Source organism: Heptranchias perlo, chromosome 3 (genome assembly GCF_035084215.1).
Source record: "Heptranchias perlo isolate sHepPer1 chromosome 3, sHepPer1.hap1, whole genome shotgun sequence".
Lineage (NCBI taxonomy): Eukaryota > Metazoa > Chordata > Chondrichthyes > Hexanchiformes > Hexanchidae > Heptranchias > Heptranchias perlo.
In genome coordinates, this window is record NC_090327.1 from 16188103 (window position 1) to 16206983 (window position 18881).

The window sequence follows — 18881 nt, forward strand, 5'->3', positions numbered from 1 at the left end:
TTCCAGGTTAGTACAATACTTTACTTTGGACAAGATTTCAAAACCTGTCTACATAACAAAGCAGCTTTTTCATGTTTACACTGCAACATCATTGCCAAACACAGATAATGAACATCATCAACAAGTATTTGCTGGCCTGCATGATGTTTTCTCAGTCACAGCAAGATAAGGAAATTACTATTTTGTTCCTTTGGTGATATTTAAGTTATTAAGTCATTTACATCATCTTCAGTTGCTTTTAGTGTTGGTTTAAGCTAAAAATGACTAAAATTGAAAATGCATTTGCAAAAAAAAAATTTTGCAAGTTTGGAGTCAAGTCTCATAGGATACATTAACTGGCAATTGCAGAAACATGCACATTGTTTATCAGTTGAATTAGACAACACATATATACACACATGATAAATCATAAATACTGAATTCTATGGAACATGTACAAATATTTCAATTTTTAGCATATATTCCCACTATGGGGTAAATGTGAAAGGAACACTTTAATAGTAGCAATATGCAGCCTTAATGATGCAGAATCCTTTTATTAACAATGTACAATAGTATACTGTTGATTAAAAATATGTTCTGATTTGATTTTCCAAACATTTCCAAATTTAGCATGTTTCCCAAAGTTCTATGTCCTCATTCAATGTCGTCATACACCAAAACAAATCTGTTGTTGGGCTGGTACAATAAATAAATAAATTGCACTGATTCAGGATAGCATGACATTTATGAGGAAGTCTTTAAAATGAGAAAGTTCTTCACACCAAGATTTCTTTACTAATTTAAAATAGTCTAGTTAGAACCAAAAGAAACTGCACCTTTAAGATTACATTTCCAAAACAAAAAAAAAGCACACTTATTATCTAAAAAATGATACATAATGCAGAATTAGCCAAATCAAAATGCTGCCACCAAGCCTAAATTCTTTACAATGTCATCTTTAAATCAATCTGGTTCTCTTGTGCCGTTCCTATGCAAACCAGAATCTCTCAGGTTACAGGGTTGGCAGCTAAACATGTATGGAGTTATGCAAGAGTCTGGATTCCTCGGAGCTTTGGCCATCACTTCTAAGCAATTCAATTTGACCTGAAACATGTCAAACACAAGATCTGTCCATAATTAGCACAATCCAGAGGAGTACTCATCGTCCTCTTCAACAGTACCAGCTGCCTTTTGTGTGGATTCTCCAGATTCTTGTTGCAACACAGGTGACTTCTTTTTTGCTCCCCCTCCTGGGACTCTCAAACTCAGAGACAGTTTGGCATACTAGAAAAGTACATTAAATAATCTCAGGTACAGAAATGTTCAAAAGCCTAATAGTGACACAGTAATTTTTTTTCTAATACATACATATTTTAAAATTTGCTAGTTCTTATTATGCAAGTCTTTCTTTATGTTTAAAAGTCACACAAAAAACCCCATGCAATAGCTTGGTTTCAAAGCTACATATTTAAAGAGGTGGCCAGCAAAACATCAGTGGACTTTTTCATTTTTACTAAACTGCACTTTAGTCACAATTATTAATTTTTTCTGGTTTTCAACCCAATGTCTAAGCCTGTCTGTATGATTCTCATTTCATCATCCATGTTATTTTCATATGATCGCAATATATTTTTCCCCAGGGACGACAAGAATACTCTTAAAGACTGGCTATATAGCCAACAGTACCAGGAAGATGAAATGAGAAATCTGAAAAATCAGTATTTCAGAATTATTTACTTTTTGTCCAAATATTTTTCCACAGAAACTGTGATACAATGAATCAGCCATCATTATCAGCACTGTGGCAGGATTTGTAATGTAATAAGACTGCCTATCTATCTTGCTCTCTTCCCTCAATCACTTCAACATCATAATCCAGACTGATCTTTCCCACCTATTGGGAGGATGTTGCAGTATTAAATTATCTGCTCATCCAACCCTTTCTACTTGTAGGATCTGTTGTGGGAAAAAATTACCACTCACAGAATCCATTTTATTTAATAGTGTCCATTTTGTTTAATAGTGTCCATTTTGTTAGTAGTCAAGCGTTATATTTAAGCTTTTAATTAGGGTTAGTCTAATCTACACAAAGCGCATTTCAGTGTGGTTTTAGGGTAAAGACCACCGCCATGTACCCATTAGTCACTTCATCGTTGCCTTTAATTCAACAGTCCAAATTTTACGCTAACAGATCCTTTTCATTCTTCGAACGAAAAGGCATCTTCCATACACTAAGATTCTGTGGAAGGCACATGCTGAGCACACATAAAAATGTCATGTAATTGCTGCTAGGTGCTGCCACACGTGGCAGCCAACTGCTGTGTCATATAAAACCCCAAGACTTGCACCATTGTAGCAATTCGTTTTCACCTGGAACTAAATTGAAAATAAGCATCTAGTATTATCTCCCCCAAAATTATACCCTCTTAGGGATAATAGCAGCTTTCAGGAATCACCTGGCCACAATTTTCTAATAGTTTGCGTTGTTGTGTGCTGTGTAAATGTGTGAGGATTATTCTAGGTTCCAGTCTCGCACATTAGATCAACCTTGAAGTAGTGTGGAATGATGCCTAGCCGCCACCTAGCCTTCTTCTCCACAAGACTGTAGTAGCGCAAGTTACACTCAACTGTCCATTTGGATGTCTGTTGCTTAGTTAGTCAAAACATTTCTCTGGATTATAATTTAGGAGATCTCCTAGTGTTTGTCTGGGGGATATCGATGCTTTGCTTATTTTCTTTAAAAAAAGGAATACAGTGCCAACTAGTAACAGGATTGCTTCAGTGAGCCTCTCACAGGCAATGTTGAGACCACTAGGCTGAAGAATCCCTGTTCAAAGAAAGTCCTAAGCTACTAGATTGATGGTTATCTCCTTGCAGGGAATTTAGTTACCACTTGACACAGATAAGAGCTCTATGTATTTTGAACTGAGTCAGGCTTTATACATGCAGCCCACTATTTGGGGGAAGATGGCTAACCCCTATCCACACTATTTTCATTGGAAGCTCCTCCTTCTCAGTCAGAACTGATGATATCTCTGTCATTTTGTGTTGTCATTTTTTTTCCTTCCCGCCCCCCCCTCAGTGCTAGCATTTCCTCAGCTGAGGCGTTGGTATTTCCTCAGCATTGTTAAATGTCAATGTGTATTCAGCAACACCCAACCAGGCATGGCTAGAAATGGACTTACTTGGGCAAATTTTGCAAGGCCCCGCACAGCCAACAAGTCCTCACATGTGGTGGTTATGGCTCAAAAGATCAGGTGCCTGACCTTGTGCTTCCCATATTGTAAGCCGTGATTTGGATCCAAACAATGAAGCCATGTTACTGACATTTGGCCTCAAAGTATATAAATCCCATGTTAAAATTTTGTGGGACAAATTTTACAAGGACACCCATAAAAACTGAGTACACCAAAGTGCTCAGCCACGGAAGTAGGCTTCTTAAAAGAAAGTTTAAAAAAAAATGTTTTGTACTTTTATGTACTACTGGCTGCATATTTTCTCCAAGTATTGGCTTGTTTTGCTGGATAGTCCTCCATTTCAATCCTACCCCCACAAATTTTTTTCCCCCATTATTAATTTCTGCTGGTTTTAACAAACCTAACAGAGCTGAGGATGGATATTCCTTTGGGGGTTCCAAATGCACTGCATGATTGATATGAGGAGGCATTCACGAGGAGCCACGAAGGTGCAAGTAATCCTGGAGGCAGTTTTACCATACCTGTCATTACCTTAGGACCTGTTCTTGTCAGAAGAGACCTGTCTGTCACCTCTGCTTTACAAGATACAAAGCTGTGTCATCTGCTGCACAATATTCTGCACACAATATCTGGATCAGGGATAGCATTTCCCATAAAAGTAAAAGTTACCACAATGTGAGGCTTTAATGCTACTGGATCGTTCCAAGTCACCCAGAAGATATTTTCCATACTAGGTAGTTGGGAGTGCACACATAAATCATGGAAGTGTTTGCAAAGGACAACAGCTTCATCACTTTTTTTGTAGAAGGAGACATTGGCTGGACAGGATGCATAATGGTAGGGTTCCTTGAGTGCAGATTCTCATGTGGTACCCATGTGGACATCAGGGCTCCTCATATCAACCCCAGAGCGTTCATAAAATAAAAAAGGTTTGCTTTCAATTAATTTTTTAGGTGTTATCTGACCATTGAAATACCATGCACATCAGTAGCTGTTAGCTAGGAAGCAGCCACAAAGCCTTCATTCTCCAGCAGTTCACTGTGGCTGCATTATTTAAATAACAACCAACATTGGGCGCATGACTCTCAGTAAAGGGCTATGCTGTACTGAGAGTCACGCGCCTCAAAGGCCAAGATTTCTTTCCTGAGGTTCAGGTGTCCAAAACTGAATGCAGTACTGCAGATGGAGTAACCACGTCTCTGGCAACTGAAGCATCACTTCCTCGCTTTTGTATTCCAACCCCCTTGAGATAAAACTAACATTCCATGAATCTTTGATTACTTTTTGCACCTACTCACTAGTTTTTAATGATTTGTGTATATGGACACTTAAATCCTATTGCTCCTCCGTGCTGAATGCATCCAGTCACACACTGTGCCAAGTGTGAAATTCCAATTTGTATCTTTTCGCCTTGTACACTAATGTTCTTTCTTGCCTGCTTCATTTGCTCTATATGGTCACTTAGGGAGCATGACAAAGTGCACGTTTTTCCCCTTTGTACCCTTTTCCTGAAAAGGGCACCACACTATATTTCCAGAGTTTCATTGTCCCGTACAAAAAAGGTTTGATATTTTATATAATCTATCCCTACTTCTTTGGAAAGACTTTTGTTCCAAATTTTGGGGTGAGAAGTCTGATGTGAAAACAAAAAACCTTTTGCTGGAGGGAAAAAAAACTATTACAATGGTGCAGGGCTTTATATGATGCAGGAGTGGGAGACTACGTGTGACATCACCAATCTGGATTATCATGCTGACATTTATACGTGCACGCTCAGCACATGGTCATCATGTGTTCCCCAGGATCTATTAAGCTATTCTATACTCCCACAGTGTGTAGAGAATACAGAATGAAGCATTTAATTTTAGATCAGCTGCAAAGTTATCGTTAAAAACACATAAAAAGAGGCATTTGTTCACTAACTGCTAATGTAGAAACTCTATTTCTGATTATTCAAAGTAAATTTTGCACTAGAAAAATTGAATCAAATAATTTGAATTAAACAAGGTGGGAATTTAGTGCTAAAAATGATTATAATTTGTTTTACAGTCTACTCTTTATTTAAAGTTGCTTAATGCAAAAGTAGAGCAATATATTTACCAAACACAAAGGACTTATCAGAGATAGGTAGTTTGAAGATTGCAAATTTTCATCATCATTAATACATAGCTTGATGAAAAATAAATTAGATTGTGGAAATTAAATATTACAGAATTTCCACACAAGTAAGCTATAGCATTTATTGTAACAATATGAAAACATTGACATTCAAGAATGTCACAGTGTTAACCAAACTTACATCATTATCCATGTATTTGAAGAGAGGTGATTTACAGACAGCAGAAACCTGGTCCTGGTCTTGTTGATCAAATCCTTCCAGTAGCTGCTCCAAGGCAGTGCAGTCTTCACTGCCGTTAAATCCGGGTATACTGTGTACAAGAAAGACTAGGTCAGAAATTGCATCTGTAATTTACACCTTATAAGCCGAATATTTTGGGGGAAAGTTATAAAGCAGGTTTCATCAGCTTTTTGGCAAGTTAGCTGCATTCAAACTTGGTACAAGGAAGTTTATCCATCTGGCTCATACATTTCCTGGAAGCCAAACACATAGATCAGCACTGGGTATTTTTGAGCTTGGTCTACAATCTCCATTAGTTCTACCCTCGGGTCTTTAAAAAGACATGACAGCACTCCATGCAAAAAATAAAGGGCATCTATATTTTAGAACATATAATTACCACCCATTATTAATCTGCTTAAAATATATTTTATGCAAATGCCACTACCCCGATTTATGCAACTTGGTCACATTATAAAGACTGAAAATACTCCCACACAATTGCCAGCAAGCACTACAAATTCTTATTGACCATTGGAAGGTATAGTTCCCAACTACAAATGTAAAGGTATATCAATTTTAATAGCAAGATTATGGTTTAGAAAGCATTGCAAAATATCAATAATTATGCTTTTTATCTAATTTTACCTCACCCAAAAGGATGGAAATAAAGGTGTTATTGGGTTTTTACTCTGTTAATGTATCGTAACTGGGAGAATTACAATTATAATGGAAGTAGACAGTATCACTATTGCATTAAAAGGTTGGGAACTAAATATTCCAGGGTACATGACATTTAGAAAAAAGAAAGGCAGAATGGAAAAGGAGGGGGTGTAGTCCTAATAATAAAAGGATAACACAAGGACAGTGGTGAGAAAGGATCTTGGCTCGGAAGATCAGGAAGTAGAATCAATACGGGTGGAAATTAGAAATAACAAGGGGCAGAAAACACTGGTAGGTGTAGTTTATAGGCCCCCTAATAGTAGCAATACCGTTGGACAAAGTATTAATCATGAAATAATGGGGAGCTTGTAACAAAGGAAATGCTGTCATCATAGAAAGGTTACAGCACGGAAGGAGGCCATTCGGCCCATCGAGTCCACGCCAGCTCCATGCAAGAGCAATCCAGCTAGTCCCACTCCCCCATCCTATCTCCATAGCCCTGCAAATTTTTTCCTTTCAAGTACGTATCCAGTTCCCTTTTGAAGGCCATGATTGAATCTGCCTTCACCACCCCCTTGGGCAGTGCATTCCAGATCCTAACCACTAGCTACGTAAAAATATTTTTCCTCATGTCACATTTGGTTCTTTTGACAATTACCTTAAATCTATGTCCTCTGGTCCTTGACCCTTCTGCCAATGGGAACAGTTTCTTTCTATCTACTCTGTTTAGACCCTTCATGATTTTGAATACCTCTATCAAATCTCCTCACAATCGTCTGTTCCAAGGAGAACAACCCCACTTCTCCAGTCTATCCACATAACTAAGGTCCCTCATCCCTGGAATCATTCTAATAAATCTCTTCTGCACCCTCTAAGGCCTTCACATCTTTCCTAAAGTGCAGCATCCAGAACTGGACACAATACTCCAGTTGTGGCCGAACCAGTGTTTTATAAAGGTTCATCATGACTTCCATACTTTTGTACTCTATACTTCTAATTATAAAGTCCAGGATCCTGTATGCTTTTTTTTAAAAAAAAAACACTTTCTCAACCTGCCCCGCCACCTTTAACGATAGGGGACTTTAATCTGCATATAGACTGGGCAAATCAAATTGGCAAAGGTAGTTTGGAAGACGAGTTCATGGAATGTATTCGAGATGATTTCCTCGAGCAATACGTCATGGAACCAACCAAGGAACAGGCTATTTGACATCTTGTATTATGTAATGAGAGAGGGTTAATTAGTAATTTCACAGTAAAAGAACCTCTGAAGAAGAGTGATCATAATATGATCGAATGTCACATTGAGTTTGAAAGTGATGTACTTAAGTCAGGAACTAGAGTCTTAAACTTAAATAAAGCCAATTACATAGGTATGAGGAGCGAGTTGTCAAAGGTAGATTGGGAAATTAAATTAAAGGGTTTGACAGTTGAAAAGCAATGGCAACCATTTAAAGAAATATTTCAATATTCTCAACAAGTATACATTCCAATGAGAAATAAAAACTCCATGGGAAAAGTGATCCACACGTGGCTAACTAAAGAAGTTAAAGGATAGTATTAGATTAAAAAAGAGGCCTATAATGTTGCCAAGTGTAATAAACCGGGGGATTGGGAGAGTTTTAGAAACCAAAGGACGACCAAAAAATTGATTAAAAAAGGGAGAAAATAGAATATGAAAGTAAACTTGCAAGAAATACGAAAATAGATTGTAAGAGCTTCTACAAGTATGTAAAAAAGGAAGAGTGTAGCAAAAGTAAACACTGGTCCCTTAGAGGCTGAGACAGGAGAAATTATAGTGAGGAATAAGGAAATGGCAGATGCGTTAAACAGATATTTTGTATCTGTCGTCACAGTAGAAGACACAAAAAACATACCAAAAATAGTGGGGAACCAAGGGGTAAATGAGAGTGAGGAACTTAAAACAATTAATATCACTAAGAGAAAAAGTACTGGACAAACTAATGGGAGTAAAAGCAGACAAATCCCCTGGACCTGATGTCCTACATCCTAGGGTTCTAAAAGAGATGGCTGCAGAGATAGTGGATGCTTTGGTTATGATCTTCCAAAATTCTCTAGATCCTAGAACATTCCCAGTGGACTGGAAGGTAGCAAATGTTACCCTGCTATTCAAGAAGGGAGGGAAAGAGAAAACAGGGAACTAGAGGCCAGTTAGCCTGACATCAGTCATCGGGTAAATGCTGGAATCCATTATTAAGGAAGTGGTAACAGGGCACTTAGAAAATCATAATATGATTCGGCAGAGTCAACATGGTTTTATGCAAGGGAAATCGTGTTTGACAAATTTATTAGAGTTTTTTTGAGGATGTAATTAGCAGGGTATATAAAGGGGAACCAGTGGATGTAGTATATTTGGATTTTCAAAAGGCATTCGATAAGGTGCCACATAAAACGGCTCATTGGATTGGGGGTAATATATTAGCATGGATTAAGGATTGGTTAAAGGACAGAATACAGAGAGCAGGGATAAAAGGGTCATTCTCAGGTTGGCAGGCTGTAACTAGTGGGATGCCGCAAGGATCAGTGCTTGGGCCTCAGCTATTTACAATCTATATTAATGACTTAGATGAAGGGACTGAGTGTAACGTATCCAAGTTTGCTGACGATATAAAGCTAATTGGGAAAGTAAGGTGTGAGAAGGATGGAAAGAGTCTGCAAAGGGATAAAGACAGGTTAAGTGAGTGGGCAAGAAGGTATAATGTGGGGAAATTTGAGGTTATTCACTTTGGTAGGAAGAATAGAAAAAATGAATATTTTTTTTAATGAGAGAAACTATTACGTGTTGGCGTTCAGAGAGATTTAGGTGTCCTTGTACACGGAACAAAGTTAACATGCAGGTACAGCAGGCAATTAGGAAAGCAAATGGCATGTTGGCCTTATTGCAAGGGGATTGGAGTACAAGAGTAAGGAAGTCTTACTAAGTTGTACAGGGTTTTAGTGAGACCTCACCTGGAGTACTGCGTACTGTTTTGGTCTCCTTATCTAAGGAAGGATATACTTGCCTTAGAGGCAGTGCAACAAAAGTTCACTAGATTAATTCCTGGGATAAGAAGATTGTCCTATGAAGACAGGTTGAGTAGAATGGGCCTATTCTCAAGTTTAGAAGAATGAGAGGTGATCTCATTGAAACATAAGATTACGAGGGGGCTTGGCAGGATTGGTGTTTTCTGTGGCTAGGGAGTTTAGAACTAGGGGGCATAGTCGCAGAAAAAAGGGTTGGCCAATTACCGCCCCATCAGTCTACTCTCAATCATCAGCAAAGTGATGGAAAGGGTCGCCGACAGTGCCATCAAGCGGCACTTACTCACCAATATCCTGCTCACCGATGCTCCGTTTGGGTTCCGCGAGGACCACTCGGCTCCAGACCTCATTACAGCCTTGGTCCAAACATGGACAAAAGAGCTGAATTCCAGAGGTGAGGTGAGAGTGACTGCCCTTGACATCAAGGCAGCATTTGACCGAGTGTGGCACCAAGGAGCCCTAGTAAAATTGAAGTCAATGGGAATCAGGGGGAAAACTCTCCAGTGGCTGGAGTCATACCTAGCACAAAGGAAGATGGTAGTGGTTGTTGGAGGCCAATCATCTCAGCCCCAGGGCATTGCTGCAGGAGTTCCTCAGGGCAGTGTCCTAGGCCCAACCATTTTCAGCTGCTTCATCAATGACCTTCCCTCCATCATAAGGTCAGAAATGGGGATGTTTGCTGATGACTGCACAGTGTTCAGTTCCATTCGCAACCCCTCAGATAATGAAGCAGTCCGAGCCTGCATGCAGCAAGACCTGGACAACATCCAGGCTTGGGCTCATAAGTGGCAAGTAACATTCGCGCCAGATAAGTGCCAGGCAATGACCATCTCCAACAAGAGAGAGTCTAACCACCTCCCCTTGACATTCAACGGCATTACCATCGCCGAATCCCCCACCATCAACATCCTGGGGGTCACCATTGACCAGAAACTTAACTGGACCAGCCATATAAATACTGTGGCTACGAGAGCAGGTCAGAGGCTGGGTATTCTGCGACGAGTGACTCACCTCCTGACTCCCCAAAGCCTTTCCACCATCTACAAGGCACAAGTCAGGAGTGTGATGGAATACTCTCCACTTGCCTGGATGAGTGCAGCTCCAACAACACTCAAGAAGCTCGACACCATCCAAGATAAAGCAGCCCGCTTGATTGGCACCCCATCCACCACCCTAAACATTCACTCCCTTCACCACCGGCGCACTGTGGCTGCAGTGTGTACCATCCACAGGATGCACTGCAGCAACTCGCCAAGGCTTCTTCGACAGCACCTCCCAAACCCGCGACCTCTACCACCTCGAAGGACAAGGGCAGCAGGCGCATGGGAACAACACCACCTGCACGTTCCCCTCCAAGTCACACACCATCCCGACTTGGAAATATATCGCCGTTCCTTCATTGTCGCTGGGTCAAAATCCTGGAACTCCCTTCCTAACAGCACTGTGGGAGAACCGTCACCACACGGACTGCAGCGGTTCAAGAAGGCGGCTCACCACCACCTTCTCGAGGGCAATTAGGGATGGGCAATAAATGCCGGCCTTGCCAGCGACGCCCACATCCCGTGAACGAATTTAAAAAAAATAAAAATTCAAGACTGAGATGAGGAGGAATTTCTTCACGCAGGTTTGTGAATCTTTGGAATTCTCTACCCCAGAGGGCTGTGGATCTTGAGACATTGAATATGTTCAAGGCTGAGATGGATAGAATTTGAGTCTAGGGGAATCAAGGGATATGGGGATCAGGCAGGAAAGTAGAGTTGAGGTTGAAGATCAGTCATGATCTGATTGAATGGCGGAGCAGGCTCGAGGGGCTGTATGGCCCACTCCTGCTCCTTTTTCTTATGTTCTTAAAAGATCACATTATTGTAATAGAACGCAAACTAATGAGGGTAAAATGAATGGATGAAATAAACCAAAGTCTAACGTGTAAAATTATTTATATAAATAGATTTTACAAAGATTAATTTATAAAATTAGAGACCAAATACCATAGTTAGCTGTTTTTAAAGAGCATGAGGTTTTGAAATGGTACTGTTATTGTTTGGGTAAGCAACTATGTTCATGTCAACAGGTTTCAGCAGCTGAAAACTGCTGATTGTAAGAGTAAACATTATTTAAGTCTATAGAATATAAAAGCATCTTTTCTTTTAATTTTTGTGATCAAGCTGAAGGATTCTAGTACTTAGAAATGGCATACGCTTATTTCAGGCACAAAAGTGTCAGCATCAAGTACTTCCAGGTCAGGTACTGTGCAGCCACCTTTAACCAAGTTCTCTACTATATCCTGAACAACATTCCTTAGACCTAATTTCAGAAAAGTATACCCAATGCATCAGTCTGACACATTCATTTTGCATACCTGCCACAATTGAAAAAGAACTTGCATTTATATCATGCGTCATCAGATCCTTGGGATGTCCCAAAGTGCTTTACAAATAATGGATTACTTTGGAATTGCATCCAATAAACAAATGCACTCAGCAAAGATCAACAAAACAGAAAAGAAATGAATGACCAAATGGTCTGTTTTTGGTGACATTGGTTGAGAGGCAAAAATTGGCCAAGACATTAAGAGAACTCCTTGCTCTTCAAATATTGCTACAGATCCTTGATAAACACCTGAGCAGGCAGAAAGGCCTTGATTTAGTATTCTATCCAAAAGGCAACACTTGTGACACTGTTTGCACTCACTCAGTTCTGCACTGAATTGTGCTCATGTCCATAGTGGGTCTTGAATCTACATCCTTTGATATAACATGCTACCAACTGACCTAAACTACCATTATGAATTAAGGCTCCCAAGTGACATTGGTCATAATTTAGTAACAATATGACACTTTTATGCTACACTCATTAGACTAGATTGAAACTGCCTATACTCATTTCATGTAGGAACCTTCAGCCAACAAACAGAGAAGAGTTTAGGCTACCAGTCTGAGTTGGATTCGATCAGAGGACAGTGTGCTAATCCAACAACCTTGCACCCTAATTTGCTTTTAACTGAATGAAAATGATAAGTATATCCTCTTCCCACCAAAAAGAAAAACAGAAAAAATTGTTAATGCTTACCTATAGCTTTCTCGAACACATTTGTCTGCAGCTACATAGTCGTTCCGATGTAGATGAACCAACACTTGTGCAATTGTTTTCTAGAGCAAATAAGCAGTAATACCGTTAAAACTCATTAATGCAATATATACTTGGAGTGGTTACAGCAATTTTCTTTTCCGTAGGTAAAACATTTCAAATGAGTCATCTACAAATTGATAACAAAAAGCATAGGAACAAAAAACTTTCCAGACATTTCTGGCTCTATTAAAAAGTTGTCATGCTTTTTTTTTCCTAAGACTGTCACCATCATGTACATTTTCATTACAAACGTGGCCCAATGGTGTAACAGAGGACATTACGTTGATGCAGCAAAAGGTGCCTTCTGAGGTCAAAGTTAAAACACATTGTTAAGCACATTGGGTATGACATTGGTTAAATGTAACCATCAGGAAATCTTATCAAAAAGGACCACTGATTAAAATTCAACTTTGGTGAATTGCTAAATAGGTAAGTAGTAGATTGGCTGTCCGTTATACATCCCACCTGAAACGGTGTAGGTGTATACTGGGCAGCCGATCTGCTATCACCCGCTTTACTCATCTACCAAAGTTAAATTTTACCTCCACATTCAGTTGTTATATAACAATATTTTTTTTTAAAAAAGGTATAAATGACGTATTCCTATTTAATTCATTTTGTACACTAACTTACACTGATCACTTAAGACCTATTACCACACAAAGAAACAGGACATTTAGCCCATTGTGCCTAAAGCAGCCATCTGAAAGAGCTATCCATTTTGTTGCAAACTCCTGCTCTTTCCATATTATTTTTTTCTTACTATTTATCCACTTTCCTTTTAAATTTACTATAGATTCTGCATCCACCACTGTTTTTGATCAGGCATTCTATGTCCCAACAACCCTCTGTGTAAAGGAATTTTCCCCATCCCCCCACCCCATTTGTTCGTTGGAGGTGATCTTAAATCTATGCCCTCTAATTACTGACCCAATGAACACTGAAAATTATTTTTCCTGTTTACCTTATCAAAACCATGTATTTGTTTTTAACATATGTACAAATCAGAAATACATCCAAAATTTAAAAAGCATTACCATAATACTAGTATAAATAGTATTGAAGAATTTTCCTAGAATAGTACACAATTTGTAAAAAAAAAGTTTTAATGAAACACATTTAGCCACATTTTAATTGTGTTTTTAAAATATAAATTTTTGCACTCAGTCCTGGGGAATGAAACAATATTTCAGTGAGAGTACTGGATACTCTCAGGTGAGGTACAGCACATACTGTGCTTCAACCATAATCTCAGAAGTTCACCCTTCATCATATTGATATGAACGTTCTCATTTTTCACTGAAAATATCCTTAAGGCTTCTGAGCAAAGTTTTTAATTTAATACTAATGTTGAATTGTGAGCAATTTTGCTCTGTGGATCATCACTTAGTTGGAATCAGGTTTAAACTCCCCAAATGAATTTTCACATTGGACAAAAAGTTTTATCCCATGAGCGTATTTTGAATACAAAAACCAGTACTGGTGTTTAAAGGATTGTATGCTAATTGTTAACCAACTAGCTAAGCAATTTATTTTAATTGCATTTTAAGTAGATAATCCAATGGGCATAATAGACTTTTATTTCAATTTATTGTATCATGGATCGGATGCTTTCAATTTACCATGTCCAAATCAGGACCGTAAAAATTTACTAGAGGACTTACTTTAGAATTTTATATGAGCTCCTGATTTCACCGTTTGTTAGAAAGGAGAAGTGTCGACAGCCTTAGAGAAGAAATAAAGCTCCAAATCTCGGTGTAAGAAAATCACTTTTGCTTACCTTAAAGCATGTTGGATAATTCTCAATCTCCTTATACATGTTCTTTTCCTTCAGAAGAGATACTGCAGCTTCATCAAATCTTAAAAACAGAAAAAAGTGACTTAGTAGCAGTTTTAAAACCATTTACAAAACCTAACTTTAAAGGATATGACTACTTTATAACAGATAATAATTACAAAAAATTACTTGCATTCCACAAACATTTTTGTTTCATACATAAACAGAAACCTACACAGGTCTACTATCAATTACTTGTGCATTTGAAAAGACAATACTGGTCAAGCACAAATGCATGGTTGTTTTCTACCGATACATCTCCATTTTTTAAAATAACACAGTTACTGTTCTCAACATGACTATTAAAGTTTTGCATCTGCTCACCCAGAGTTGTGACATGGACAACAGACACCATACTCCAGTGAAGGAGTCAGAAAAACTAAAATGTCATACTAAAATTATACCAGCCATGATCTTGAGCTCAGTCAATGTTTTTCCAAAGACTATGGCAGCATTACTCTGCCAAATAAATTATACATTCTTCAGTTTTCAGTCAAGTCGTTAAGTGTTCAAAATCATTTTACAACATATGGCTATTTTTGAAATAGTAAATGCAAACAATTTAATACTGAAAACATCATCAACAGCATTAGAGAAACAAATATAATTTTGAATGGTGTACCACAGAATGGCTGGACCCAACAATAAGTTCATGATCACAGCTGGGTTGCTGCAGTTAGGACCTTGGAAAAAACAACTCTACTGGCACAGCCAGAGCTGGAGGTGATCATTTCCCAGCACCCTGGAGTGCCAAACCCTTTTTAAAACTGAACTTAATTGCAATGGGACACATGCAGACCTTCACGGTAACTGATGTCAGCAGAGTCACTAAAGTAAAGATTACCCAAACAGAGTGCTGCAATACTAGATAAGTAAGAAGCAATATGTATATTTACAGCTACAACTTTTTCAGAAACAGATAGGAAAGGAGAAATGTTTGTGAACAGAAAGCACTCTTTCCTATACTTATCTTCACATTAAGTTTTTAGGTACCTAAATGTGGGATGTGGAAAGGCTCTTACCTGCGAGCCCTGACTAGTAGACGTGAAACTTTTCCAAGCAATTCAGCAGACTGACGCAAACGTTCTTCATTCTATCAAATGAAAAATCAAGTTATGTTACAAAGTAAAGTCAACATTTTATAATCATCTATACAGCATACTTAATCACAACATGCAGTGCACATTCTTAATGAATTATCTGTTGAGACTTTTTAAAAAAAGATTTTAAAACAATTTCCATTGATAAATTGAATTATTCCAGGTTATTGCCACCATCTCCAACCTCCCTTTATTCTCCTTGAATATGTGGTTGCCTCCCAAATCCATGTCCATCTCTCCTGCATTCTCCTATTTGAATCTAGGGTTTCTGCCTCGCTACAGCACCGAAACAGCCCTGACTAAAGTCATGAATGACATTGTGATTGTGACCGTGGTGCATTATCCTTCCTCGACCTCCCTGCAGCTTTTGAGACAGTCGACCACACCATCCTCCTCCATGCCTCTTCTCCACTGTTCAGCTCGGTGGGATGCCCTTGTTTGGTTCCACTCTCACCTACTTGATCACAGTCAGACTATCTGCAGTATTGACTTTTCGTCTCATCCCCAGACTACTACTTTTGCAATCTGTCAAGGATAGACTTCACCTGCAGACATAGGGTCAGCTTCCAATCAACACTACCTCTCCACCATCTCCCTTGACTGCCTCCAAGTTGTCAGACTGCATGTCCAATATAGAGTTCTGGATCAGCTGCAATTTCCTCCAGTTAAGCATAGAAATAAAGGAAATGTTAGATGGAAAAAAAAAGACCACGGTCATCTAGTTTGTCTTCTACCATCCTGGCAGTCGCATGATACAACGATAATGGAATTGTTGACTAATCATAGCAATCATAAAATTGTTAGAGGGCTTGACAGGGTAGATGTTGAGAGGCTGTTTTCCCTGGCTGGGAGAGCGTAGAACTAGGGGCATAGTCTCAAGATAAGGGGGCGATCATTTAGGACCGAGATGAGGAAAAACATTTCTTCACTCAGGGTTGTAAGTCTTTGGAATTCTCTGCTCCAGAGGACTGTGGATGCTCAGTCGTTGAGTATATTCAAGATTGAGATCGATAGATTTTTGGACACAAAGGGAATCAATGGATCTGGGGATAGGGTGGAAAAGTGGAGTTGAGGTAGAAGATTAGCCATGATCTCGAGGGGCTGTATGGGCTACTCCTGCTCCTATTTCTTATGTTCTTATCAATCTCTATCAATTAGTCTACAACAGGCCCAGGCATGACAGAGGAAAACCCCAGTGGCGGAGAGCTTTGGGAATCATAGGTCCAGTCACCTGTTCCTCCCAAGCATGCTACACTTACCACATATCATGTCTCAAATTACTCATCTACTGTATCCCAAAATATTATTTTCTGAAAGAAATCTATCAAATTTCCATTTTAATGAATCAGTACTAACTGCTTCCACCGTCTCCCTAGGGAGCACATTTCATACATTAACTACGCGCTAACTGGAATACTGGAGGCAACTGCAACCTAACCCGCCTGTCAGCAAAATGACAGGATCGGGTGCAATGCTGGTTTTACACCCTGCCCGATTTTACTCTCCATTGAGAGCAATATTGGACAGGGTGTAAAACCAGCGTTTCACCCGATTCCATTGGTTTCCCAACTGGTGAGTTAGATTAAAATTACCTTATTTAACATCTTCCAGTTCAGACGCAAGGTCTTCGACCTGAAACGTTAACTGTTTCTTTATCCACAGATGCTGCCTCGCTTGCTGAGTTTCTCCAGCATTTTCTGTTTTCCAGCATCTGCAGTATTTTGCATTTGATTTAAAATTACCTCCTATTGTTTCTGCAGATTAATTTTGAATTTACCCATCATGGGAAGACAGGAGCCATCATCTTTAGCCCCTGCCACCAATTCTATCTCCCTCTCTGGCTGAAGCTGAACCAGACTGTTTCCAATCTCGATGTCTTATATGGCTGAGCTGAGCTTAAGGCCGCATGTGCGCTCCATCCCAAAGACTGCCTACTTCCCTTTCCGTAATATTGCTTACCTCTGCCCTTACCTCAGCCATCTGCCACTGAAACCCTCACCCGTGTTTTTGTCACGTCCAGACTTTACTATTCCAATGCTCTCCTGGCTGGTCTCCCATCCTCCGTTCAAAACTTGCTGGCCACATCCCATCTTGCGCCATCACCCCTGTCCACACCCATCACCCTTGTCCTTGTTGACCTACACTGGCTCCCGGTACCCTATGGTTCAAACTTAAAATTCTCATCCTCCTGTTTAAATCTATTTACGTTCTCGCCCCTCGCAATCTAAAACATCTCCAGTCCTTCAATCCAGCTATTACCTGCCCAAACTCTCTGCTTCTCTGACTGTCCTCATGCATCTCCCCTGCCTTTGCCCGACCACTGGCATCTGCCTAAGCCTCAAACTCTGAAATTCCCTCCCTAAACCCCTCTGCATCTCCACCTCTCTCGCCTCTTTTAAGACCCTCCTTAAAATCCATCACTGTCACCCCTCCTAATATCTGCGTTCTTGGCTCGATAGCCATTTCTTGATTACACCTCTGAAGCATCTTATATAGTTAAATAGCACAATATAAAAGCAATTTGTAGTTGATATACGCCCAATTCTGACCACAAAAATAGGAATTCTCTTGATCAGAGTGGATCCCGAGATGAGCGTTTGTCTTGCTAGTCATATTACGTGATGTATATATGCAATGTGGATCATGACATCACTAGCACAACATAGCACCAAATTCTAGAAGGGAAGCAGCTTAAGGAAGTTCACGTGGTCATGTTGCTCAAACAACAAAAATTACAGTCTTGATCTTCTCAATCCCAAGCAATATTAGAAATTTCAGACAGCCAAAGTAGAAAATAATTTACTAAGGGCGGTGGGGGAACGGACCCAAATGAGTACATTGTTTTGAATATGAAGCAAAATCTTTCACTGTATTAAATCCTACAAATATTGGGAGCCTCACAGGATGGTGCTGGATTATTGGCTTCATGAAATCCCATTTTATCCACTTCTCACGTGCTCAGTAAGGATATGGCTCAGCTGATGCAGAGAGAATGTTTTCTAGACTTGGCTACATTCAAGAATCCAGAAGAACCAAAGTTGGCACACAGATTTTGATGCAATTGCTGCAAGCATACACATACCAGGACTTTTGGAACTGCCACTGAGTGCAATAAAAGTGGTCTCTGGAAACTGCATAAATAATTATGAGTTATCATTTAGCTTAACTGTGCCTTGAGAGTCTGTTGCATATTTTTTGAAGCTTACTGATGTTCAAAATAAAAAAGAGTTGTTATTGATTTTCTCTGAACTTATCCTTTTATTGGGTTGATTATTACCCCAGATATTCTGTTGGCTTTTGATGCTGAAAATAAAACTGAAAAAAAACAGCCAAAAAATCCTGGGTTTTTAAAATCGGCAATTAAAAATCTGAATTTATAGGTCCTTAGTTATCCACAACTTACCTCAAACACTGAAGCAGCCTGTTGGTAAAGATCCACAGCTTTTTCTAAGTTTACATTTTCTATCAGCCTGAAACAGAACAAAAAAGATTTTGTTTTCCTTCATAACCTGACATTTCCCTTTAATCAGTTAATATTACTATAAAACACACCAACATAGGTACTGGGTAGTGCTGCAGCCTAGAACATTGTT

At 39.3% G+C, this 18881-nt stretch overlaps 1 protein-coding gene across 1 annotated transcript in view; it reads right to left on the reverse strand.

Annotated features, from left to right (window-relative positions):
* Window positions 1–18881, reverse strand: part of napgb (N-ethylmaleimide-sensitive factor attachment protein, gamma b) — a 39735-nt gene continuing 20854 nt past the window's right edge. The window contains exons 7-12 of the mRNA XM_067978324.1: window positions 18692–18758; window positions 15211–15281; window positions 14132–14210; window positions 12292–12371; window positions 5479–5608; window positions 1–1266 (exon numbers count right to left, since the gene is read on the reverse strand). Of these exons, the coding sequence (XP_067834425.1) occupies window positions 1120–1266; window positions 5479–5608; window positions 12292–12371; window positions 14132–14210; window positions 15211–15281; window positions 18692–18758 (574 nt within the window). The 3' untranslated portion in view covers window positions 1–1119. The remainder of the gene's footprint in view (window positions 1267–5478; window positions 5609–12291; window positions 12372–14131; window positions 14211–15210; window positions 15282–18691; window positions 18759–18881) is intronic.